This window comes from Bufo gargarizans, unplaced genomic scaffold (genome assembly GCF_014858855.1).
Source record: "Bufo gargarizans isolate SCDJY-AF-19 unplaced genomic scaffold, ASM1485885v1 original_scaffold_1081_pilon, whole genome shotgun sequence".
Lineage (NCBI taxonomy): Eukaryota > Metazoa > Chordata > Amphibia > Anura > Bufonidae > Bufo > Bufo gargarizans.
The window spans coordinates 10,970-36,573 of record NW_025334227.1 but is presented as its reverse complement, the minus strand read 5'-3'; the positions used below and the strand labels follow the sequence as shown (position 1 = coordinate 36,573).

General features: G+C 42.0%; 1 protein-coding gene across 2 annotated transcripts; it reads left to right on the top strand.

Moving 5' to 3' along the window:
• Nucleotides 1-2,922: 2,922 nt before the first annotated feature.
• LOC122922947 (high affinity immunoglobulin gamma Fc receptor I-like) lies at nucleotides 2,923-25,381 on the top strand. 2 transcript variants are annotated; one of them, XM_044273722.1, is made up of 9 exons: nucleotides 2,924-3,149; nucleotides 5,420-5,440; nucleotides 5,970-6,218; nucleotides 9,148-9,408; nucleotides 15,302-15,598; nucleotides 16,291-16,332; nucleotides 19,732-19,857; nucleotides 23,115-23,186; nucleotides 25,113-25,381. In XM_044273722.1, the coding sequence occupies exons 1-9, from the start codon at nucleotides 3,119-3,121 to the stop codon at nucleotides 25,172-25,174; spliced, it is 1,161 nt and encodes a 386-aa protein (XP_044129657.1). In that variant the 5' UTR covers nucleotides 2,924-3,118; the 3' UTR covers nucleotides 25,175-25,381. The 2 variants fall into 2 exon arrangements, with proteins under 2 accessions (XP_044129658.1, XP_044129657.1); XM_044273723.1 differs by lacking the exon at nucleotides 16,291-16,332 and having other exon boundaries at nucleotides 2,923-3,149.
• The last annotated feature ends 223 nt before the right edge of the window (nucleotides 25,382-25,604 follow it).

Here is a 25,604-nt window from a genome sequence, read left to right as displayed (position 1 = left end):
TCATGCACACGACCGTTGCTTGGGTCCGCATCCAAGCCGCTGTTTTGGCGGCTCGGATGCGGACCCATTCACTTCAATGGGGCAGCAAAAGATGCAGACAGCACTCAGTGTGCTGTCCGCATCGGTGGCTCCATTCCGCGGCCCCGTTTAAAAAATATAACATGTCCTATTCTTGTCCGCGCTTTGCGGACAAGAATAGGCATTTATATTGCCGGCGTCCGTTCTGTAAATTGCGGAAGGCAACACGGGCTGCTTCCGTTTTTTGCGCCACACACAGCAATCCTCACCAGAGGGAATCTCCAGCCATCTGGCCACCAATGCTGTTGGCGTCCCCAAGACTTGAAAAGGGAGTTAGAAACTCCGAAATGCGTTGTCCACTGAACAGAATAAATAGCATCGATACCAAAAGTCTCTGAATCCAGGTCTTCTTTGTGCGCCAAAGAGGTACCCACACCGTGTGCTAGCACACAAACGATTCATCACTTCCTAAACAGTCCTCAGGAGGCTTGGCAACTCCATCCAAAAGGTACAGGCAGCACCGACCCACCCCCACCCCCCCCCCCCCTGGTGTTTCTGCTCTTACGGATGTTGTGCCCATACACGCACAACACCAAAAGGTGAGCATATTTCATCCACTTTGTTAGCTGATTATCGTTGCTCACTACCCTATGAGCGCCTCTCCCTATTTTTTCTCCTGCCATAATTGCCATAATCTAAATGTGTAAGGGGGAACTCAAGAATGAAACTTCCAAGTAAGAGACCAAAATTTCAAATACAGCCAGACGATGATGGTTTGTCATCTGATGACTAAAATGACCTTTTCACCCATTGAACGTCCATAATGCTTGAAATCGTTCATTTTCATAAACTCTAGTATAATCTGTACAGACACCTTACACGTGACTGCAGAGTTACAGGGTTTATTTAAAGCCTGTAACCATGGAGATAGATATGTCTGCATAGGAGCGGTGTTCAAAATGTTAGACAACGCTTTTAATGAAGATGATTTGTACTGTATTACAAACAAAGGGGCAAGAAACAAAACTTAATTGCAAAGGTGTATATATTCTTTCAAACTTTGGAAGCACTAAAATGCACATGCTTCAAAATTTATTTAGACTAAGGATATTTTCAAGAAAACGGGTAAAACGCACATTCCATTTTATTAAAAAATGTTTTATTACTATTTTTACATTTCCTTAGACAAATTCTGTTATGGCAGTGGGTGTGGAACCACTGGGTAACCCAGTGTCATCCTGGCAGTCCCCTGGCATTCATCCTTTAACCCCTATAGATGTTCACTGCAGGGGAACTACCAGGCTGCTGTCTCTTCGAGTAGACTCTGCGTCGTTGACAGCTGACCCACTGGGGTCAGGGACACCGAAGCAGAGCACCAAGGGGTCATGATAAATCGCAGTCAGAGACAAGTCGAGGTCAGGGCAGGCAGAGTACAGGCAATCTGATATAGTCCAAGCTCACTGCAGGCAGTAAAGGGTAAACAGGCATAGGTTGGATCAGACAGTGGAGAATCAGAGTAAGGAATTGAGCAGAAGTCAGTACATGGGCAGACAAATAGAACTGCACACCTTCGCAGGAACTAGCAAGTAAGATAAATCTATTGTTCAGGCACCCTCTCACTGGAGAAGGTCCCTTACATACCTCAAGGTGTCCAGCCATAGGCTGGAGGAGGTTAGGGCGTGTGCAAGCTGGCCTTTCAAGAACTGAAGGGCGCGGTGTGAGGATAGAGGGGGAAGAAACTAAGAAGGCAGCAGCCTGTGTGGAGGAATAGAGCTTCCCCAGTGGCCAGACCTGCCGAGAGGGCATGGAGAGTGGGAAGCAGGTCTGCACTGCCAGGACCTGGAGTGCTCAAACAGGTTAGCAAGATAGCAGTAGCCCAAAGCCAGAGCTGCAACAACAACTTTTTTTTACTACTTGTCACTTTTTATCTTAAAGGGGTTCTGCACTTTTATTTAACTGATGATCTATCCTCTGGATAGATCATCAGCTTCTGATAGGCGGGGGTCCGACACCCGGGACCCCCGCCAATCAGCTGTTTCAGAAGGCAGCGGCACTCCAGCAGCGCCACGGCCTTCCCACTGTTTACCGCCGGCCCACTGACGGCCACTACATAAATCTGTGCCAGTTACTGGTGCTGGAGCTACTGCAAAACAGCGGATCAGAAGGTGTGCTTGGAATCAGACTCTCGTCCACCTGATATGGATGACCTATTGTAAAAATGGGCCATCAATAGAAAAGTCTGATAAAAACATAGAGGGATAAGAACACGTGCCACTTAACCTGAACCTACTCAGGGGTGTAGCTATAGGGGAAGCAGCTGATTTGGGGCCCGAACTCAGAAAAGGCCCACCCATGAGGAGGACTAAAAGATTTTTATTGTCAGGTCCCCTCAACAGTATTATACATACATTTTTATAAAGTGACTCTGTAGGAAACCGAAACAACAGCTGCCGGGCTTGGTCTGAGAAAACAATCTTGACTAGACACAGGAGGAGGGGGCTGTGAAGAAGTTGCTGAGGGGGTGGGGGACAGTTCCAAAATTTGCTGTGGGGGCCAGTCATTTCTAGTTACGCCACTAAACCTACTGTTTACATGTTCAGACAAAAGTAGGGGGGGGTAGAAGAGGAGGTAAAATGGAGGCTTCCAGGCAAACAGATTTGGAACAGAACATGATAAAATAAGAGGGCATCATGATGGGGTTTTGATTTGTTTTACCATCATTCACATCAACAATTCACTGGGGTTAAACAAATTCCAAACTTGAAAGGCAAAAAAATAATTTTAGGCACTGCAAAACGCCAAACCAAAAGGAACAGCGTCATGGAAATTTTCTGAGAGAAACACAAAATATTCATAAGTATTAGGCAACATTCTTCGCTTGCCAATATCACATCTGCACACCATAAACAGTCAATGGGAAGGATTCTGTTTCATCCAGAGAACACACCATGAACTTTGTACCAACTTAACTGCAAGGTCATTCTGCTCCACCAGCAATCACAAACCCCTGTCTCTGCAAACACCCCTCCTACACATGAAATAGAGGGGGACAGAGCCAAACTGCAGCTCATACGTTCTGTACAACCCTACAGCAGTCACCATGTATGTGAGATCACTATTCGTCCTTCTAGGTAAGTAAAATGGCCGTTCCTTACAGCTAAGATTACATGCGAGTCCAGTCAGTTACAAAAATGTCTCCAAAGGTATTATAGTAGTTATATTCTTGTACATAGGAGGCAGTATTATAGTAGTTATATTCTTGTACATAGGAGGCAGTATTATAGTAGTTATATTCTTGTACATAGGAGCAGTATTATAGTAGCTATATTCTTGTACATAGGGGCAGTATTATAGTAGCTATATTCTTGTACATAGGGGGCAGTATTATAGTAGTTATATTCTTGTACATAGGAGGCAGTATTATAGTAGTTATATTCTTGTACATAGGAGCAGTATTATAGTAGTTATATTCTTGTACATAGGAGGCAGTATTATAGTAGTTATATTCCTGTACATAGGAGCAGTATTATAGTAGTTATATTCTTGTACATAGGGGCAGTATTATAGTAGTTATATTCTTGTACATAGGAGCAGTATTATAGTAGTTATATTCTTGTACATAGGAGGCAGTATTATAGTAGTTATATTCCTGTACATAGGAGCAGTATTATAGTAGTTATATTCCTGTACATAGGAGCAGTATTATAGTAGTTATATTCTTGTACATAGGGGGCAGTATTATAGTAGTTATATTCTTGTACATAGGAACAGTATTATAGTAGTTATATTCTTGTACATAGGAGGCAGTATTATAGTAGTTATATTCTTGTACATAGGAGGCCGTATTATAGTAGTTATATTCTTGTACATAGGGGGGCAGTATTATAGTAGTTATATTCTTGTACATAGGAGCAGTATTATAGTAGTTATATTCTTGTACATATGAGGCAGTATTATAGTAGTTATATTATATTCTTGTACATAGGAGGCAGTATTATAGTAGTTATGTTCTTGTACATAGGAGGCAGTATTATAGTAGTTATATTCTTCTACATAGGAGCAGCATTATAGTAGTTATATTCTTGTACACAGGAGCAGCATTATAGTAGTTATATTCTTGTACATAGGGGCAGTATTATAGTAGTTATATTCTTGTACATAGGAGCAGTATTATAGTAGTTATATTCTTGTACATAGCAGTATTATAGTAGTTATATTCTTGTACATAGGAGGCAGTATTATAGTAGTTATATTCTTGTACATAGGAGCAGTATTATAGTAGTTATATTCCTGTACATAGGAGCAGTATTATAGTAGTTATATTCTTGTACATAGGAGGCAGTATTATAGTAGTTATATTCTTGTACATGGGAAAAGTATTATAGTAGCTATATTCTTGTACATGGGAACAGTATTATAGTAGTTATATTCTTGTACATAGGAGGCAGTATTATAGTAGTTATATTCTTGTACATAGGAGCAGTATTATAGTACTTATATTCTTGTACATAGGAGGCAGTATTATAGTAGTTATATTCTTGTACATAGGAGGCAGTATTATAGTAGTTATATTCTTGTACATAGGAGGCAGTATTATAGTAGTTATATTCTTGTACATAGGATTATTATTATAGTAGTTATATTCTTGTACATAGGAGCAGTATTATAGTAGTTATATTCTTGTACATGGGGCAGTATTATAGTAGTTATATTCTTGTACATAGGAGCAGTATTATAGTAGTTATATTCTTGTACATAGGAGGCAGTATTATAGTAGTTATATTCTTGTACATAGGAGGCAGTATTATAGTAGTTATATTCTTGTACATAGAAACAGTATTATAGTAGTTATATTCTTGTACATAGGAGGCAGTATTATAGTAGTTATATTCTTGAACATAGGAGCAGTATTATAGTAGTTATATTCTTGTACATAGGAGGCAGTATTATAGTAGTTATATTCTTGTACATAGGAGCAGTATTATAGTAGTTATATTCTTGTACATAGGAGCAGTATTATAGTAGTTATATTCTTGTACATAGGAGCAGTATTATAGTAGTTATATTCCTGTACATAGGAGCAGTATTATAGCAGTTATATTCTTGTACATAGGGGCAGTATTATAGTAGTTCTATTCTTATACATAAGAGCAGTATTATAGTAGTTATATTCTTGTACATAGGAGCAGTGTTATAGTAGTTATATTCTTGTACATAAGAGCAGTATTATAGTAGTTATATTCTTGTACATATGAGGCAGTATTATAGTAGTTATGTTAGTTATATTCTACATAGTGGCAGTATTAAAGCAGTTGTATGTTTGTACATAGGGGACATACACTGAGCTTATGGTTACACATTCATCACAATTATTATTCACTGTATGTTCTTTGTTTTGCAGTGTTAACGGTAGAAAATGTAGGTGAGTATGTTTTTTGTGGTAAAATTTATATAGAAATCTATAAAACTTGGTCACTTTAGGGGTACTTAACAGCAATGCACAACTTAAAGAGAAATTCAGGTAAGATGAATAGTCTCACTTTGTAATCCATAAGTAGGTCCTTTACCCAGGCAACGTTTACTTGAAGAAAAAAGTCCTAAATCGGAGACAGGCAAAGTAGTGAAATCTCAACAGAAAAAATGGGTGCTTTCTCCACCACTCCATAAAACTCAATGCTGTATCATGTACAGATTAAAAACATTTTGCAAGGAACGATAAAAAAAAAATTCTATGCATTTCGGAAGATGGTGTCATTTCTCATTAGTCACAGTATATCCAAAATGTGTTGGGTTTTAATAACTTCCCTGTCTCCAGAGCACAGAGGAGTTTCAGATGGCTTAAATGTATTACTGCAGTTACAGTCTTATCCACAGGGGATGATTACATAGTATTTTATTTGTATGTCTTTGAAGAACACAGCAAGGCCATTTTTACTTTTTGTGTGTTACAGGAGCAAAGGTCGTGGTGACTTTTAACCCAAACTGGAACAAGATCTTCACAGGAGAATCTCTAAATATGACCTGCCATGTGAACTCGACTGTAGAAGATGTCACATATCAGTGGTTCAAAGATGGTTATTTGATATATTCTGGAAAAACATTTACAATATCATCTGCACAAGTGGCAAACAATGGTAACTACCAATGCCAGACAGGTGCTGGTGAGAGAAGTGACTCAACCAGACTGGAAGTCCATAATGGTGAGTAAACTATTAAAAAGGTTGTCCCACAAAAAATATTCTACAGTTTTGAAACCAGCACTTGGATCTGAACACTTTTGTAATTACATATATTTAAAAATTTAACATAGCCACGAGTTATTCAATAACATTTATCTGTATGGCGCCACCTGCTTTTTGTTTGTTTCTTATATCTTTGACCTGCTCACTGAGAAGGCCGCACATGCTCAGTTTCATCCAACAGCTGCCTCCTGAGCTGTGATAGGGAGAGCTGAGACACGCCCCCTGAGCTGTGATAGGGAGAGCTGAGACACGCCCCCTGAGCTGTGATAGGGAGAGCTGAGACACGCCCCCTGAGCTGTGATAGGGAGAGCTGAGACACGCCCCCTGAGCTGCAGCAGAAAAGACCCTCCCCCTGAGCCGTCAGCTTGATATAAATCTAGCAGAGCAATGAATGGGGAGATCTCTAGATCCATGTGAGGCACAGGGCTGGTTCTGGCTTTGTTAGAAAAGGGTTTGTCAGTCACTATATGATGTCTGATATTTATTTTTTACAGTAGTCATGGGATAACACCTTTAAATAAATGTATATTGGTAAATTACTTCACAGGAGTGGAGATCAATATGATAATGGTACTTTTTTATTATATTTACTGTTATTTGTGAACCCTTTTGTATCATCGCTTGAACAGGCCCCTTTAAATTGGAACAGCATTAAGACATGTAACAAACACCAATGGGTTTGCCCATCACAGCCTTTGATATGTCACTACTGTCAGATAGAAGAGGGTCCCACCTCTGGGACCCACTTCTATATTCAGAACGAGCCCCCTAAAATGAAGGAGAGTACACCACAGATGAGTGGGTGTTCTTCATTCACTGCTATGGGTGTTATGAAAATAGCTGAGCAAATTTTCTTGGCTATTTTGAGAAGTCCCATCGCAGCGAATGAAGAACACACCAGATATTCATGGCTACCTCTCCATTCACTGCTATGGGAGTACTAGAAATAGCCAAGCCAGTGCTCAGCTATTTTCTGAACTCCAACAGCAATGAATGGATTGTGGCCACGTTTACACAGAGCACTCTCCTTCACTTTTAAGGGCCCATTCTGGACCCACACCTATCATTAGCTTGCGATGCCATCAATGGCTTAAATGTCTGAGATGGGAATACCTATCTAAGAATAAAACTTTCACTACATATGGCACCTAAACAGCACACTTGTTGGTTCCCAGTTCATGTAAAATACTCAATAGCACACAATGATTAATAGTATTCCACAGCTACCACTGGGGTTTTCTGGTGGCCATTATTGCTAGGGGACTCAAAAAAGTCTTGATAGATTACCTAAAGAACCAGTGCTTCCCAGGTGAATTTTGGGGGGTTTAACAGTTATGATGTTCCATTACAGCTGAACTGCAAACATTGCAAGAAAGGGGAATGGGGTTGTATATCATAAAACCAGTCACCAAATGTTCTACCATCACTTAGTTGGGTTAGTTATGGTTCATAAACCAGTGAGCAGTAACATATCATTGGGCGTTTATTGACCTCAACATCACAGTCCTCCAGAGAAAAGGGGCTCACACGCCTTCAATGACTGTCAGCCGAACGAGGCAGCTCTCTCTCATGACTAAATACTTCACACACAGATTGGTCAAAAGTGTATTCAATGGGGAGATAGGAGAAAGCCAGACATCTCTGGAAATGGCTTATCTTCTGAAGAACAAAAGCATCAGACATTAAAATTCAAAGCATTCAATCCTTTTGTTGTTTGTGAGAGTTTGGATATCCCTAGACATATTAGACTGTCGGTTAATCCTGCCAAAACCAGCAGCAATAGCCTAATGTGTATGAGGGCCTTTAGAGATGCTTTTGTTCCAAGGCTAAAAGGTCATATGTAAAGGCTTTGTCTAAAGTAGATGACACCGTTAAATCAGCCTTTGAATGTTTTCTGATATCACATGGAAATGTATTTTTTGCACTAAGGCCACATGCACATGGCGGTATCCATATTTTTCTCCCCAAACTATGGATTCACAAAATACGGATACCAGATATATATTTTTTTTTATTGAACTCCAGAGTAATGTGACTTTCTTCACCCTATGCAACAAACAAAATCCACTGTGCCACACAAAGAGTGCACAAGGTCGCGGTCTATCACAGGCCCTCTCTGCAAGAGAAGGTCCCCACATAAACTAATCCCCAACCCTCCAGGCCAGAAGGCTCCCGCAAGGGTCAGGGGCTAGTGGCTAACTTCAGGCGAAGCCGAGGAAGTGCCCGTCTTTGCTCTGGCTTCCATCAGAGATGCCACCTCAGGTGCTGGCCAAGAGTTTCAATTTAGGTCTAGCCTCTCCCTGAAGGGAGAAGGCAAGGGGTTGGGGTGTGAGAAACCTGATGGCCACACACACCTCTAGACCTCAGGGGGTAGCCTGTTAGGGTGCCGCAACCCAGAAAAGTCCTAGTGACAAGCAAACATGGAAGGTAAACACACAGTGAAACACAAAAAATAATAAAGTGAATGTGTGCCGATATGGCACGAAAATAAAAAAAAAATCCCTATCTTGCCAAGTCGCGAAGTCCGGGCAAAGAGAGGCTAGTGCGCTCAAAATGTGAGAATGTAAAGATCGTGCAAATGTGCCATCAGTCAGTGGGCTCCTACACCCAGTGAGTTCAGGCACCCCAGAGTCACTCCTGGGAAACATATGCACCTCGGACTTTCAAACAACGCCCCTGGCTAGACAATTGTTTCTAACTTTACACCCTCTATTAGTTGGCTTACTTTTGTCCAAAATGTTGGTTCATATGTTCATGTCTTAAGCAGGCCTCCTTTGCGATAAGCCAGGCCTCCTTTTCGATAGGCCAGTACTCCTTGTTAAAATGTGGATTTCACAAAAATGTCACAATCACATTGCTAAATTTTCCCTATTATCTTGCATTTTAGGCTACGTTATCTTACAGACATCTCCGTATGTTTATGAAGGAGACAACCTCACACTACGATGTCACCATCATCCTGGATACCTGGCAAAGCAGACGATATTTTACAAGAACAATGCCGTTATAAAACACTGGGGCCCTGAGGATGAATTACATATTGAGAATGTCGACGTGAATTCGAATGCCAAATACAAATGCACAAAGCAGGTCAACCACCATCTACTGTACTACCAACATACAGATGAAACCTCGGTTTCTGTTCAAGGTAAGGTGGAATTCTGTTTTGTATTTATGATTTTATGGCTGTTTGGCCTTATTTTTTACTTTTAAGTTAGTGTCAAGTAGATTTTAGCTACCAAAGCGCATATACACTACTCACAAAAAGGTAGGGATATTTGACTTTTGGGTGAAAAGTGCAGGCCACTCCATTTGAGGTCCCCCCAGTCTCCAGCAGCCGTTCTCTAATGATGCGACCTCAATGATCTGGCGCATTGTCGTCCATAAAGATGAAATTAGGCCTGTGTTCACGCAGAGGCACAATGACTGGATTAATGATGTTATTCAAGTAGTATAGGCTTGTCATAGACAAAGTGTAGGGCAGTTCTGTATGGATTAGACACACCTGCCCACACTGTAACACCACCACGACCAAAGGCTCAGGAATGGCTGATGTATAGCGCTCTCCTTGACGTCTCCAACATCATTGGTGGCCATCATTTCTGCTCAGCGTGAACAGCACTGAGGCCCACGAGTCCAGCGTAGATGCTCCTTGGCCCATGCCATACGATGATGCCTGTATCTTTAACATAGCTAAGACGAATCTGTCATTAACTCAATTGAAAGTCAATGGAGGACGGATCCGTTTTCTATTGTGGCAGAGAAAATAGATCCGTCCCCATTGACTTGCATTGGGGGTAATGCCGGATCCGTCTTGCTCTGCATCTCAGGACGGAAAGAAAACCGCAGCATGCTAAGGTTTGCTCGACGGTATGAGAACTGAACGGAATGCATTTTGGAGGATTCTGTTCTGTTTAGTTCAGTTTTGTCCCCATTGACAATAAATTGGGACAAAACTGAAGTGTTTTTTTCCGGTATTGAACCCTTATGACAGAACTCAATACCGGAAAACGTAAACGCTAGTGTGAAAGTAGGCTTAAACTACTTTACTTCACCACCAGAAGAAGGATTTAACTGAAATATTTGTTAGGGTTGGTGCCATCCATTGAACACCTTTGACATCGGGTGTGTAACTTTTTTGGGGCACAAATCCAGACAATGCTCTATGGGACAAATAGCATCCACATAGACCCCGGGCTTCTCCGGGGTGGTCAGGAGATGGTAGCTTTCCATTATTCTCGGCAGGCAGAGGCCCTTGTGGATGCTGGTGAGGAGGAGGAGCCCTGGGACTGGTACAAAGGGAGCTAAACTGTGAATAGGCTCCTAGTGCATCTTTGTGAGGGGTCAGGGTGGTTACCACACCAAGAATCGACCTGTGCATTCTTGGTGCAGTCTTAAAAAGCACGCAGGAAAGACCATCAGTTGCATGAACTGAGGCACAGACTCCCATTGAAAATAATGGGAGGTAGTTTCAGAGCAGATTTGGCAAGGTTTTCAGCCCCAAATCCGCACTGAAAATCCTCTTTGTGAACATACCCTACGGGTACATTCACACGTTCAGGATTCATGTGCAGAGAATCCGCAGGTGTTCGCAGGCAAATCCGTGCAGTCAATATAGAACTGAGGACAGAAATGGCACTTTCACACTTGCGGCAGAAGATTCCGGCAGGCGGTTCTGTCGCCGGAACTGCCTGGCGGATGCAGCAATCTGGACGCAAACAGATGCATTTGTGAGACGGATGCAAAATATGCATAACAGATGCACAGGATTAGCTTTTTTGTCTTTATTTTTCTGTTCTTTTGACATATTGGAAGAATGGAAAAATAACAGTGGTGTAAACGCTCCCTTAATGGGACGGCTCATGCTTGTGATAAGGTTACCATAGATATACCTTTAACCTCTCTGATTTGCATACATTCCCATAATGCACTGCCTCATAATCTCCTTATGTTTAATAGATGTCTCATAAGAGCATTTTTTGAAAACACCAATGGCATTGCTGGGGAATCCCATTGCTCACCTCCTAGTGTCTTATTTGTTGGGCAGTGTGGGAGCTCCAGTGGTAAGTGCTGGTGTCTTAGTGTGGTGAGGTCCTTGGTTCAAATCAGATCAAGAGCAACCATTGCATGAAGCTTGTGTGTTTGCCTTTAGCTAAAAGGATAAGCAAAATAAATAGGATTTGAACCAAGGATCCCAGTGCTATCCCCTAAGCCGCCATGTTCCCCAACACACAAAAGCATTTTTAAAAACACCAATGGCGTTGCTCGAGAATGCCATTGCTCACCTCCTAGTGGTCTTGCTTGTTGAGCAGAGTGGTGGGGTCCATCGTTCAAATCTGATCAAGCTTGTATGTTTACCCTTGGTTAAAAGGATGAGCAAAAACAAATTGGACTACGGATTCCAATGCTATCCACTAAGCCACCATGTTGCGCAACACACAAAAGCATTTTTGGAAACACCGATGGCGTTTCTGGGGAATCCCATTGCTTACCTCCTAGGGGTCTTATTCATTGGGCAGAGTGGTAGCTCCAGTAGTAAGTGCTAATGTCTTAGTGTGGTGAGGCCCTTGGTTTAAATCTAACCAAGAGAAACACTTGCATGATGAAGCTTGTGTGTTTGCCCTTGGTTAAAAGGATAAACAAAATAAATTGGATTTAAACCAAGGATCCCAGTGCCGGTCCACTAAGCCGCCATATTGCCCAACACACAAAAGCATTTTTGATCAAGAACCGCTCGCGAGAACTTGAGCTCATTCTCCCTGGCTAAGAGCAGGGCGCTCTGATTGGATGCACTCACAGCCAGGGAGAAGAAAACCACTCCCAGGGATAATACAAGTCTCCGCCTAGTATAACCGAGTCGCCTCATTATAATAGAAGGCGCTAAAATATACGGGGCCAACAGAGGGCGAACGGGGGGGTTCTTTAGAGAAAAAAAAAAAGTGTCATGGCATAAGTGGGGGCGGCCCTATAAGGTAGGATAATAATTAGACTAGAGCTAGCCTGATAAAAGGTCCTCTTTAAAGGGGTTTTCCCATCTCAGCTAGGATATGCCCCCATTGTCTGATAGGTGCAGGTCCCAGTATCGAGAACGAAGCCCCGAAAGTGAAGGAGGGCGCACTGTATAGAGCTGAGTACATGGGTTGCTAGATGGCCGCTAGCACATCCGCAATATCCAGTCCCCATAGCTCTGTGTGCTTTTATTGTGTAAAAAAACGATTTTATACATATGCAAATTAACCTGAGATGAATCCTGTCCCGGAGATGAGTTTATTTTATATTTTTTTGTTTGAAAGTCTGATTTGAGGTCTGATGGGGTCTGAGGGGGTTAGAACTGAGGTTGAGTGGGGCTGATAGGGTCTGATCTGAATCTGAAGCGGGCTTGACGGTCTGGTGGGTGCTGGGGAGTCTGATCTAAGGCTTAGTGGGGCTGGGGGGGTCTGATCTGAAGCTGATAGGGTCTGGTTGGGGGACTGAAATGAGTCTGATGGGGGCTTGGGGGCTGATCTGAGGCTGATAAAGGCTGGGGTGTCTGATGGGAGGCTGATGCAAACTGGGGGGGTGGGTCTGATCTGAGGCTGATGGAGCTTGGGTTTCAGAATGGGTTGGATGAAGATTGGGTATCTGATCTGAGGTCGGATGAAAAATGGGGGTTTGATGGAAAATATTTTTTTTCTTATTTTTCTCCTCCAAATCCTAGGTGCATCTTATAGTCCGAAAAATACGGTACTTGCATCTGACATCTAGTAAAGCCTCTGATACTGTTACCTTGCCATCACTACTGGTCTACTGACCTGATATACTCACCACCTTAAACCCCTGCATTATCATTAGGAGTTGCATACTCCATACAGGACCTACACGATGACACACATGAAGATTCATGTGGGAGAGGAACGACCTGATGGATACTCCCTTATCCCCATGATTCGCTGCAGCTTGGGTTCGGTCCTGAGAAGGGGCAGGACTTTACCCCATAAAATGGTTCAGTTCCGGCAACAATAGCGTTGGACACCCTGCCACTGAACATGCTGAGTGGTGAGCGCGATGTTGCTTTGCAAATACTATCTAGGCTCATGGGCTCCTGATGACACACAGTTGGCCATGTAGATAGCATTATAGATAAAATGGATTGACTTTGAGACGGACTAGCAACAATGATTAATGGTCAGCAGTTATCTTATATACCCATAGTGGGGTCAGGACAATAGGACAGCAAGCCTGCACACAAGCTGGTAGGAGGTTAATTAATTGCTGGATTCTGTACCTCAATGGTTAAGATGGGTTCTGGGGGAAGTAAAGGGCCAAAAAAAAAATGCCATATCGCCCATACGCTGTTCATCACATAGGAGAAGTACTTTTATATTTTAAGTTTGGGCATTTTGGGATGCGGTGATACCAATGATCTTTATTTTTTTACTGTTCATTTTTTTTTTTAAATGGGGAAAGAAGGGAGATTTGATTTTTTTTAAGTTTATTTACACTTTTTACATTTATTTTAAAGGGCATCTGTCAGCAGATTTGTACCTATGATACTGGCTGATCCGTTACATGTGTGCTTGGCAGAAAAATTATGTTTTGATAAATGCAAATGAGCCTCTAGGAACAACGGGGGCATTGCTGTTACAGTCTCAGCTCTCTCAGCAACTGCCGTGTCCTTTAAGTCCCCCTAGGACTTTAACATGCAATCATCTGATCGCTTCTTCCATAGACTGCAACGACAGCAAGAAACACTATGCTTCCATAGAGACCTGCAATAGGCAGAAGCTAATAGGAACTTCACTATGGCATATCTTGGAGCCTTCAGAAGGTCTGAGGCTGCTACAACAACCTAACGGCTCCCTCGATCTCACTGCATGGGAAACACTCAGTCTCCGGGAGCATGGCACTCCCAGAAAAAGACTGCTCAGATTCCATGGTTGCAATTGACCACGGCATCTGATGGGGTAAAAGTCGATCACTGACTCTGTTACTGGGTGTCTGCTGTGTAAAACAGCCGGCACCCAGCAACTATGGTGCCCACGCAGCTCCCGACATTCGCTGTAAATTTGTGGTGGCTGGTCGAGAAGAGGTTCATTTATCTACCCCTGTGGATCTGTTAAGAATAAAAAAAATGGATCTTGTATCTTTCAAATTCGTAACCTCTTAATATCTACTTTCACTTCTCCTTTGACCACAAATAATCTCGAAATCTCTAAGAAATAAGAGAAGTACCTCCATCTGGTTACATCTACTTCCGGACTATTTCTAGACAGCATCACATGTGTGATCTTCAAATTTGTTGAGACTGTCATTCAAAGAAAACGCTATGTGATATAGTGTCAGGAGATATGAGGCATCTAGTACTAATTGTTCTACAAGGTTATTTCAAGAATCAAGCACTTCTCGGAAATCTGACTTTACTGTGAAACTTTCACCCAAATGTAAAGTCTGGCTCGTATAGTAGAGTAGCAACCTAAGAACTTTCCCCCTCTATACATCAGGAAATGTTGGAGTATATCAATAAAAGTTTTTTTTGATCTTAGATAATAATGCTATATTTCCTGGCAATGCCATAAATGTCTGATAGATAAGGGTGTGACAATCGGCGTCCCCCGACCCCCATCCACTTCTACGGGAATGAAGGACACATCAGAGTAGGCTGGAAGAGGGTTGGGAAACTTCTGTTTTCGACGCAAGTGCAGGACTGTCAACCAACCACCTTCCAAACTAACTCCTAAATAAGGGAATGGTGAGAACTTCATCTTTTGTACATCCATTTCGGAGACAACCGAACAGGCTAAAAGAAGGTAGGGTGATGTCTGCCTTTGACATAGATGTAGCACTGTCAAAAAGATAAGTCACCCAACCACCTTCCAACTCCTAGATAAGAGAATGGAGAGAACTGCTTCATCTATCAGACATTTAATGTCTTGTGAATATGCTATAAATGTCTGAGATAGGAACACTACTTTATTGTACCTAGAACACCACCGATTCTATAGTCCCGTTAACAGTGTCTACTGCTTAGGTTGTACATTTCTTCACGTTTCTTTCTCTCCTAGAATTGTTCTCACTTCCAGCAATAAGACTGAGCCCATATCCACTGACTGAAGGTGACCACATGGCCCTGACATGTCACACAATACTTAGTCCTCTCAGGCAGACCACGGTATTGCAGTTTGCCTTCTACAGAGATGGACAGAAAATTAAAGAATTTAGCTTGTCTAATAAATGTGAAATTCAGTCTGTGAAACAACATGATGCCGGGGACTATAACTGTGAAATCAAGACGTCTAACTACAGAATTAAGAAGATGAGCACTATGTTGACTATACAAGTGAACAGGAACAGCCAGAAGGGTGAGTGGGAACTTCTGAGAGAGTAACTGTGCTTTTGATCATGTCTTAAGGAGTTTTCTGAGTGTTTAATACTGATCATCAGTGTCAGTTATTGGTGGTGATCGAACACCTGGCGGGTGCCAATCAGCAGTTTGAAGAGGTTGCGGCCTCCTCGCAGCTTACCAAGCACATCGCCATCCAATGGATAGAGGCTCTGCTTAGTATTGCAGCTCAGCCCCATTCACTTGAATATGAAAGAGCTGCATTTAGCCCATGTGACTGATGAATGTGACATCACTGGCCTAGGAAGAGGCTGCAGCTCTCACTGGAACAGTTGCTGGGAGTCAGACCTCCACCGATCACATACTGAGTATTAAACACTCGGACAACTCCGTTATACTCTAGTCATAAATATACAAGCAATTAAAAATAATTTTGGATACTGATTGTTTTTATGTTACAGATTAAAAGTTATGTTTTAGGGGCTTTTTTCTGCAGTGGTTGATAAATATATATATATATATATATATATATATCTTGATAACCTTGTATTATTCTATGAATACTTAGCGACATGAGCTCAGGGTCCATCAATGTAATCTTCTGATATGTACCTATAAGTCAGAATATATTTGGCTGCATTTCTCCTAAAAATACAACTATCCAGACATTTTTTTATCAATTTCTTTTGTCAAATATTTTCTCTCTTTTAGAGTTGTTTAATCATTCGGAGACAGAAGTGATGTCTAAACCAGGTAATTTTCTTATTTAACCAAATCCCAAAATTTTCACCTGAATCCACTACAAGCTCTTGAATTTATACATATAAACCAGAAATTACAATGTGCTCTACATTCCAGTCTCCAGACGTATCCAGAGCTACAATCACAGTTATGGGCGTTCCTGTAAGCTTCCAGGGTTCAGGACTAAATATCTTAAAGGCTATATCTACACCATTGTACACCTTTTTTATTATTGCATTGTACCTGTTTTGAGCTAAAAATATTTTTTTCAATTGGTCTTTATTAAAAATGTTGAGCCCTTTTCCCTGCACAGCCTTGAGATTCTCCAGTAGCAGGATCGGAATTTTTACTCTGTTCCGTCAGGCAGCTCAGCTGACGGCTCCTGATCGGTGAACGCTGACCTTATAAACACTCATTAAACCTCAATGCCCATCTTATGGCTTATGACCTTTTAATAGTTTAGGGATAAGGGTTAATAGATGACTGCCACAAAGTGAAAGTACCATTCATACAGCTAGACAAACAGTTAACCCTTTGTGATAGAAAGACTTAATATTTTTAATAAAGACCTATTTTTTTTTTAAACTGATTTTTAGCCCAAAATGAGTAACATATAAATCATTAAAAAAAAAATCCCCAAAGGTGCACCTAGACTTTAATGCTTACTCCCTGCTGGTTCAGGGTCTGTATTTCCTGGTATGCCTTTGTGAGATTTATGGTATTTACAGTAGCGCTAGACAGTAGTAGGGGGGTTGATGAAAATACAAGTCCTAAAACACATGTTGTAGGAAGAACAATTATGAAAAGAAACAGAGCGTAGTAGAGTAAACCTCATCTACAAACATTAGATTGTACCGATTGCACAAATCTTCACTGGGACCCTCCAAGAATCTTGGAGATAGCTTTGTGTATTAAGGGTCCCTTTACACAGACCGGGAATCCACCAGATAATCGGAAGGAGTGCTCACGAGTGATTATCTGGCAGTGTAAAGGTGCCGCTGATTACATTAGTTCAAACCAGGATTTTTTTAACATGTTTGAAGATGAACGTTTGCTCGGAGTTCACACTTCAGTTATTTGGTCAGTTATTTCCATCAGTTATTGTGAGCCAAAACTAGGTGTGGGTCAGAAACACAGAACAGCTGAAGTTCTTTCCCCTATACCTTATCTCTGTGTCGGCTCCGCTACTGGTTTTGGCTCAAAATAACTGATGGGAATAACTGAACAAACAACTGAAGTGTGAACTCACCCTTACACTGCCAGATGATTGCTAACAAGCATTCATAAGATCATCTTAACAATATTCTGTCCGTGTAATAGGGCCTTTACTCTTTCGGAGAGCAAATCGATTAGAGATAAGCAAACAAATAGAAGAATTTAATTTGTTAAAAAAATCAAAAAAATCTGCCTCCTTGAGCAGCAAGGATTCCTCCTCCCCTTGATTGACACCTCACTTGGCCCTGTCAATCTCACGTCTGCGCCGTTGCTCCGAGGAACAAGTGTAAAGACTCTGCTGTTGCCACCTGAGCAGTGCAGATGTCGACTGTGCATGTGCCACCACATGGGTGTGCCCAGACGTGAGCGGCACATGCTCAGGTACAAGGAGCAGAGCCTTTGCACTTGCATCGCTACTCGGAGCACCGGCGCAAGCATCAGATTGACAGGGTAAGGCAAGACGTCTGGTCCTATAAATCAAGAGGGAGAAGAAAGACTCCCATTGCTGCTTTAAGGAGACTGTTTTTTTTATGAATTTGATTCACACGAATGGATTCGCTCAGCTATACTAAGAATTAAATGGTTGGCCAAATAGTTTTTTCTCTTTTCTACCCGCACAAGTGTCAGCAAAGGTATCTAGCCATCTTTTGCTTCAAATGTTTCTGAAGTGTCAATTCTTAACTCTCAGACAGTAAAAAGCAAAGATTGAAAATATAAAATCTTACCACATTCACTGTGTGTGATCAAAATATCTTTAATGCAATAAAGTTTCATTAGTTTTGGGAGGTCAGGGGGAAAGTGCTGCCGACATACGATAATTCTATCATTCACATATAAGATGCAAACAGCTGAAAGACAAGCAGAAATGTTCACACAAGGCAATGATAGGGAACATTGGTTCCTCCGATCACTGTCCCATCTGAACTGTCCCATCTGGGCACATGCACAGTCGACATCTGCACTGCTCAGGTGGCAACAGCAGAGTCTTTACACTTGTTCCTCGGAGCAATGGCTTTAAGGGAGTCTCTCACCTCTTTTTTACCAATATAACTAAGCACTGCCCCACAGAAGATTGCAGACACATCCCAAACATCCCTGTGTGCACTTTGTGCCTTTATTCCATGTCCAGGAAAAGCTATTTTATTCTGCTGGAAAACAGCTCCCAAGTGCCCAGCTCTGCTGCTGCAAGTGCCCAAAGCAAACCAAACCGGGCAAGTGCCCAAAGCAAACCAAACCGGGCAAGTGCCCAATGCAAACTGGAAAAACGTTTGCAAACTGAAAACATTTGTTTCCGGATCCGGATGCGGATCTGTTTGACAAATGCATTGAAATACCGGATGCTTCTCTCCAGTGTCATACGGATCTGGTATTTATTATTTTCATTTTTAAAGGTCTGCGCAGATCCGTCAAGGCGGCAATTTTAATGTCGGATCTAATGCCGGCACTAATACATTTCAATAGATTTTAATGCCAGTGCAAGTGCTCCGGAATTCTGGCCGGAGAAAATACCGCAGTATGCTGCGGTATTTTCTCCATCCAAATACGGTTAAAGGATTGAACTGAAGACATCCTGATGCATACTCAACGGATTGCTTTCCATTCAGAATGCATTAGGATAAAACGTTTTTTTTTCCCAGTATTAAGCCCCTAGGATGGAACTCAATACCGGAAAACTTTAACGCAAGTGTGAAAGTACCCTTAGCTACTCATATTTTAGGATTGATACAAGCTAGATATATGGGCCTGACCTTGTTTGAAAGCAGGCATTCTAACAGCATCAGAAGATATAGCCGTTAGAAATCGAGTCAGGAGTGAAAGCTGCTTTTACTTTCACTTTCAGCCGGGCACTTGGGAGATGTTTTCCAGGAGAATAAAAGTGCTTTTCCTGGACATGGAGTACAGACACAAAGTGCACACAGGGATGTCTGGGATGTGTCTGCAATCTGCTATGGGGCAGTGCTCTTAGTTATAGTGCTGTGAGGTGACAGACTCCCTTTAAGAGATCTGTAGCGATGTTTTGGACTTGATGCTCTTCTTCCTGTTTCTATAGTCACATACATAATGTGTGTAGGACATCTAAGGCAGAGGGCTGGATACAGATGGATATTTAGGTGGCTAAGTGATAGTAATCACAAATAGGGACAGTACAAATCATTAAAATAACTACTTTTCTGTTGTTTATTTTTTTTTTTAAAGGGAGAAGTCTCTTTATCACAGCAGTTTCAGTAACGTCACTGGTCTTAGTTCTAGTCCTCGTTGGTACTGGTTTGATCTTCCTGTACAGAACAAAGCATTTTCTGCCTGTTAACCAATCGCCAAAAGGTAACCGAACACAAGAAGCCGAAAAAGGGAATAAGTGTGGCCATGCACATCCCATATCGATCGCACAGATATCTCTCTCGCCTCCATCTAGCTCCCCCAAATAGTGATGGATGAACATCGGCTGGGACGTTTCGCGAACCGCGCGTTCGCGGCAGGCCCCAATCACTTTAATGGCAGGCGAACCTTAAAAACCTTCAGGTCACATTTGCAGCCATCAAATACTTACTAGAAGTGCACAAATAGTCCCACAACATGGACAGTGACATACCAGAGGGGGATCAATGGCAAAAATGGCTGCGCATCAGTAAGGTCTGGGAATGGATGGGAAAATAATTCCTCTGACTCGAGTGGAGGGGCTATGGTGGTGGTGGTGTCTTTGGGGGTGCACACAGCAGAGAGTGAAGAGGGTGCAGATAGAGAGGATGAGGAGGGTGCAGAAGCGGAAGGCTGAGTGAGCCACTCAATCAATCCTTTAAAATAATCGCACGCACCTTCTCCAACTGGTGCACCTGCCCGACCCCTACCACCCCTGCAGAACGGCCTGCCTCTTCCTCTGCCTGTCATTTTCAAAATGACCCTGTGCCAAAGTCCCTAGAGAAGAGCAGTATTTGTGGAAGCAGGTATATCGCAGGCCTCAATCAGTATTTTGTGGAAACAGGTATATAGAACCCCTGAATCAATATTTGGTGGAAGCAGGCATATCAAAACCCTTAATCAGTATTTTGTAGAAGCAGGTATATCGCACCCCTCAATCCGTTTTTTGAGGGCCAACAAGTATATCACACCCGTTGCAAATAGTTGTTCCGATAACACTTGTCCCTCTATATACCTGCGGTATCGCAGCAGAACCGCACACAACTGCTGCACAATACAAATGCACTATAATATATTCTATGTTAGAAAGTATATTATAAGTATATCACACCCCTCAGTATATCACACCTATTGATAGCACACCTATACCAGTACTTAAAAGGACTTTTGTGGCCCTATTAGCTAGCGTTTGGTGTCCCTAACAGTCTGTCTCTTCTCCACAAAGCAACCTCTCCCTACACTGGCAAAACACAGAATGTAAAATGGCGGCCAGATCGGGTTTATTTATAAGGTAGGGTTATGTCCATGTGCTGAAACGTCTCAATTAGCTGTCCTGTACCACCTGATGGATGTGTTATGGGTCAAAGTTCGGCGCAATGCAAAAGAATACGGCGCAATGCGAACATCGCCATATGTTCGCATGTTCAGCGAATCGCGAACGAGAAAAGTTTGCCGCGAAACGACCGACATGCGAACCGCAAGGCCATCTCTACACATAAATGTTCATTTCATAAATGAGAGCGGAGAAATCTGCTTCCCGGCACTTCCTAAGGTGGTTTATCTACTGGGAGTTGGGAGATCCTCATACACATTAGCTTGTTGGCTGAACCCGTCTTTTTCGATAGGTTTGGCCATCAAACACACTGATGTTTGTGGGGTCCTTAAAACTTGCAGGTGCCTTATCTTACCTTAAAGAGGAACACTGCAGATACATCCTACATTTTTCCTTGCACATATATATTAGTGCTGATACATGTCTTTTTCACATTTATACATCGCTATATTCTGTCACTTGTCCATGGACACAGATGGTGGTTTTTCTCCATCTTCCTGTCAGACATGTGACAAAACAGGATTTCTCAACACACTTCAACAGAAGCCGCTGTATAGGCATACTCTCGGCTTTCATTCATTCACTTTATGCATGAATGATGCGAAGGCACACAAAGCCTGGTTACTGACAACCTGTTCATATCAATCTCAAGAAAGATTGGTTACTATAAAGCATGCCTACAAACAAGATTTAGAAGACCCCAGGAGAGGTGTGATAGAGATGCGTGAAGCTGTAAAATGGTCAATCCACTATTAGACAAATGGAGACTCCAAAATCACAACTGGCAATCCTAAAAGAGCGAAGAAAAAACTCAACGGTAACAAGAAAAGACTTACAAAAGTCTCTACAAACTGCAGAAATCTATGTTCACATGTCCACTATTAGAAAAACAATGACCAAGAATGGTGTTTGTGAAAGGACAGTATGAAGACAGCTGCTGCTGTCCAAAAATAGCATTGTGTTAGGTCTCTTGTCACCTTAAGACCACCTTGATATTCCACAGAGCTTCTGGAGAAATGTTCTATGTACAAATGAAACAAAAGTTATAGTTTTTAGCTTAAATGCACAAAGGTATGCTTGAAGGAAAAAAGAACGCTGCACACTAAAACCAAAACCTCATCCAACTGGAAAGCATGGTGTTGGGGCAGCATGGTCAGGTGCTGCCTCAGGGTCTGGACACTTTGCGATCATTGAGGGAACATTGAGTTCTAAGGTCTATAAAAGCATTTGACATGAAATGTAAGGGCAGCTGGAGATGTTGGGTGAAGCAACACTACAACAACCAAAATCATACAAGCAAATAAAAACTAGGTAACAAGAAGATTATTTGTGCTTTGGAATGCCAAAGCCCTGACCTTAAACCTATAGTTAAAGGGGTATTCCCATCAGAAACAATGGGGGCATATCGCTAGAATATTCCCCCATTGTCTGATAGGTGCAGGTCCCACCTCTGGGACCCGCACCTAAAATGAGAATGGAGCGGGGAGAGCTGTGGCTGGAGGACCCTGGATTTCCCAGGGTCCGTCCACCACCAAACGCTGCTCCCATAGAAGTGAATGGGAGCGCACAGCGCACGCGCGGCCCCTGCTCCCATTCATTTCTATGGGGCAGACGGAAATAGCCAAGCCAGCACTCGGCTATTTTCGGCGGCGCCATAGAAATCAATAAAGGGCGGCTACACATGCGCAGTGCGCCCTCCGTTTATAGCGATCTGCCCCTATTGTCTGTGATGGGAATACCCCTTTAAAACATATAGTTACTTTTTCACCCTGCACATACTCGGTTCTCAATTACAAGACATGAGCGATACAATTTACTGCATTTGTCCATAAATGTGACCTAGATATCAGAACACATTTTATTTGCATGCCGAAACCCTGAAATGTCTGTCTGGTTGTGGCCTTCCACAGCATAACCAGGTATTTGCCAGGAGCTCCACCAATGGCGTTCAGCTGATCACTACAACGACTCTTCTATGAACTTGAGGGATTTATAAAGTAATTTTACATTTTAAATGGGACATATTGCTATAAAAAGTAGAGTTGCGCTTTAAAATAACGTGCTCTCTCAAATAGTATGTTTTCTAATCCATTTTACTGTGTCCTTATAGCTGAAGTTGAAGAACGTGATGAGGAAACTGAGAATATTTATACAGAGGCGGACATTAATAACAGATGGCAAAGTAAGTGCAATGATTAACCTTAATGTTCACCATGGATAAGCCCACTTCATACAGGGTGGGCGCCTGCTAAGTAGTACAGCTGGCACCCAGCCACAATCACCAGGATCGGGGGGGGGGGAAAGGCTCCATCTGTCCTCATATCAGAGCCCCCATAGCAAAACTGCGTGGCTCCCATCAGTTGCTTTGACAGCCTGGGGCCTTGAGAAGCAGACAGTAAGAATCCCATGTACCTCAATAATATATTATTGCAGACTATGGCATAAATGATCAGAATGTTGCATGCTCAAGTCCCCTAAGGAGACTAAAAACTACAGTAAAATAATGTTTAAAAAAAAAATATTTGAAATTACTTACATATACAAATAAACAAAAAAATAAACATACTTGGTATTGCAGCATCTGAAAATGCTACTAAAATATATATTTATCATGTAACAGAAAAAACTGCTGATTTGCCATTTAGTAGGAACCTTGCCCTTTAAAAAAAATCTAATAAAAAGTGGCCAAAAAGTTATATGTACCCTAATATCATACTAATAAAAACTATGGGTCATCCCATAAAAAAAGCTCACATACAACTCTGTAGATGAAAATATATATAAAAAAAAAAGTTATGGCTGTCAAAACATGGTAGTGCAAGGAAAAAACATTTTTTCAAAGGTTTTTATTTTTTTAAGTAGCAAAACATATTAAAAACTATATAAACTTAGCATCACTGTAACTGAATCTTCTCTAAGAATAAGGCCATACCAAATTTAGCAAAGTAAATGCCATAAAAATAACCCAAAAGACAATGGTGGAATTGTGATTCTTTTTTCCTGATTTCACCCCACCAATTTTTTTTTCCTGCATCTTCCATCTGACCCTGGGTCTTGATGAACCTATAAACCTGAGTTTAGGTGGAAATTGGAATGCCGCCCTCCCCTGTATAAACAGGAAATGGTATAGGAAAGCCCTACCATACAGAACTCTGGTCACACCTTCTTAGGGTACTTTCACACTAGCGGCAAGGAACTCCAGCAGGTGAACTCCAGCCTGCCACCATTATAGTCAATGGGGCCGGAGCGGTAGTCCGGGGGCACGCGTGCACTAGCGGCAGCACGGATCCGACAAGCTGTTCACCCGCCGGAACAGCCTGCCGGAGTTACTTGCCGCTAGTGTGAAAGTAGCCTTAACAAATCGTGAAAGTTTGAAATGTACCTTATTAGAGAAAAATGCCTCTTTCTCCACTTAGGAGCCACATCTCCTCTCCCACCTCAAGATCATCTACTCTAAATACACAGCTAGATACTTTCTTAAAACTTTATTCTGAAAAGTCACCTAAAATGATAGGCACATTTTAAGATATAATAACCTTCCATATCATTATATAAGCAATTTTGACCATTATTTGGTCATCAGTACGCTAACACATAGAAATGAGTGGGACGGTAAGACAAATCTGCTGTGGTCCTTCTTGTGTGCAGTTGGAAAGATTTCAGGTTTCCAAGTAGACCTGAGCAGGACAGTTCCATGCTTCCGTGCTCACCTGGAGCCCTTCAATTCATTCCTATGTACTCATGACTAGCGGGCTGCATGACCCAAGTTCCATGGGAGAAAGCACTGCCCATACACTGACACAGGAACATCCCTGGTGACCGGGTTACTTGACAATAGAAGAACCCAAGTCTGTTAGACAAGATTATCACAGGAACGTCCTCTGGTATTTTGTTACTAGACTGTAATTGCTGAAATGCGTAACTTATGTGGAGAAATCTATAGTACTAAGATGTCGGTGGGGGCACTAAACCTTAAAAACCTGAGTATGAACGGCAACTGAGATTCTGCTAATCAAAATTACTATTAAGGGATGAAATGATTTGGCTCTCCAAGCATCACTGTGTATTGTAATACATATCAGGATAACCGTCGTGTTTGTTCCCACAGACTTGTCCCAGAAATCAAACGTGAATGATCTGGTGAAAGAAAACCACTTCATCCTGTGTTAATTGCATGGATTCTTCGGTAAGGCACTCCGCAGATTTGTACGTTTTTATGAAGTCCTTTCCTGAAGATATCTACATAAAAGACTAAAATGGACGCTCGCCAAGTGGGTTCCGAAGCTCAGACGTCACAGTAATATTAGTGATTGTCCCGCACCTTTTATGCACCATCCTAATAGGCCTGAATAAATGGATTTTTGTTACTTGCCGTAATTTTTTTTTTTATCTTCCATTCATTGGGGTATAGCTACTGCCACTAGGAGGTGGACACCAGGCATGAAAAGTATCCAGTCCTCCCACCGGGACTAAGCTAAATCAGACTGTGCTTAAGAAGTAGGAGGACAAGAGAACATAGCCAAAATAACGTAGGAATTCAGAACAGAAATGGTCAGGCCAGCGAGCTCGGGAAAACGCCATGGCGGGAACTTATCATTAT

Excerpts from the sequence above, each read along its gene's own strand:
- LOC122922947 (XM_044273722.1), top strand. The coding sequence starts at position 3,119 with ATGTATGTGAGATCACTATTCGTCCTTCTAG. Across the intron at positions 9,409-15,301 it reads AACCTCGGTTTCTGTTCAAG|AATTGTTCTCACTTCCAGCA; the intron begins GTAAGGTGGAAT and ends TTTCTCTCCTAG. Across the intron at positions 23,187-25,112 it reads CATTAATAACAGATGGCAAA|ACTTGTCCCAGAAATCAAAC; the intron begins GTAAGTGCAATG and ends TTGTTCCCACAG.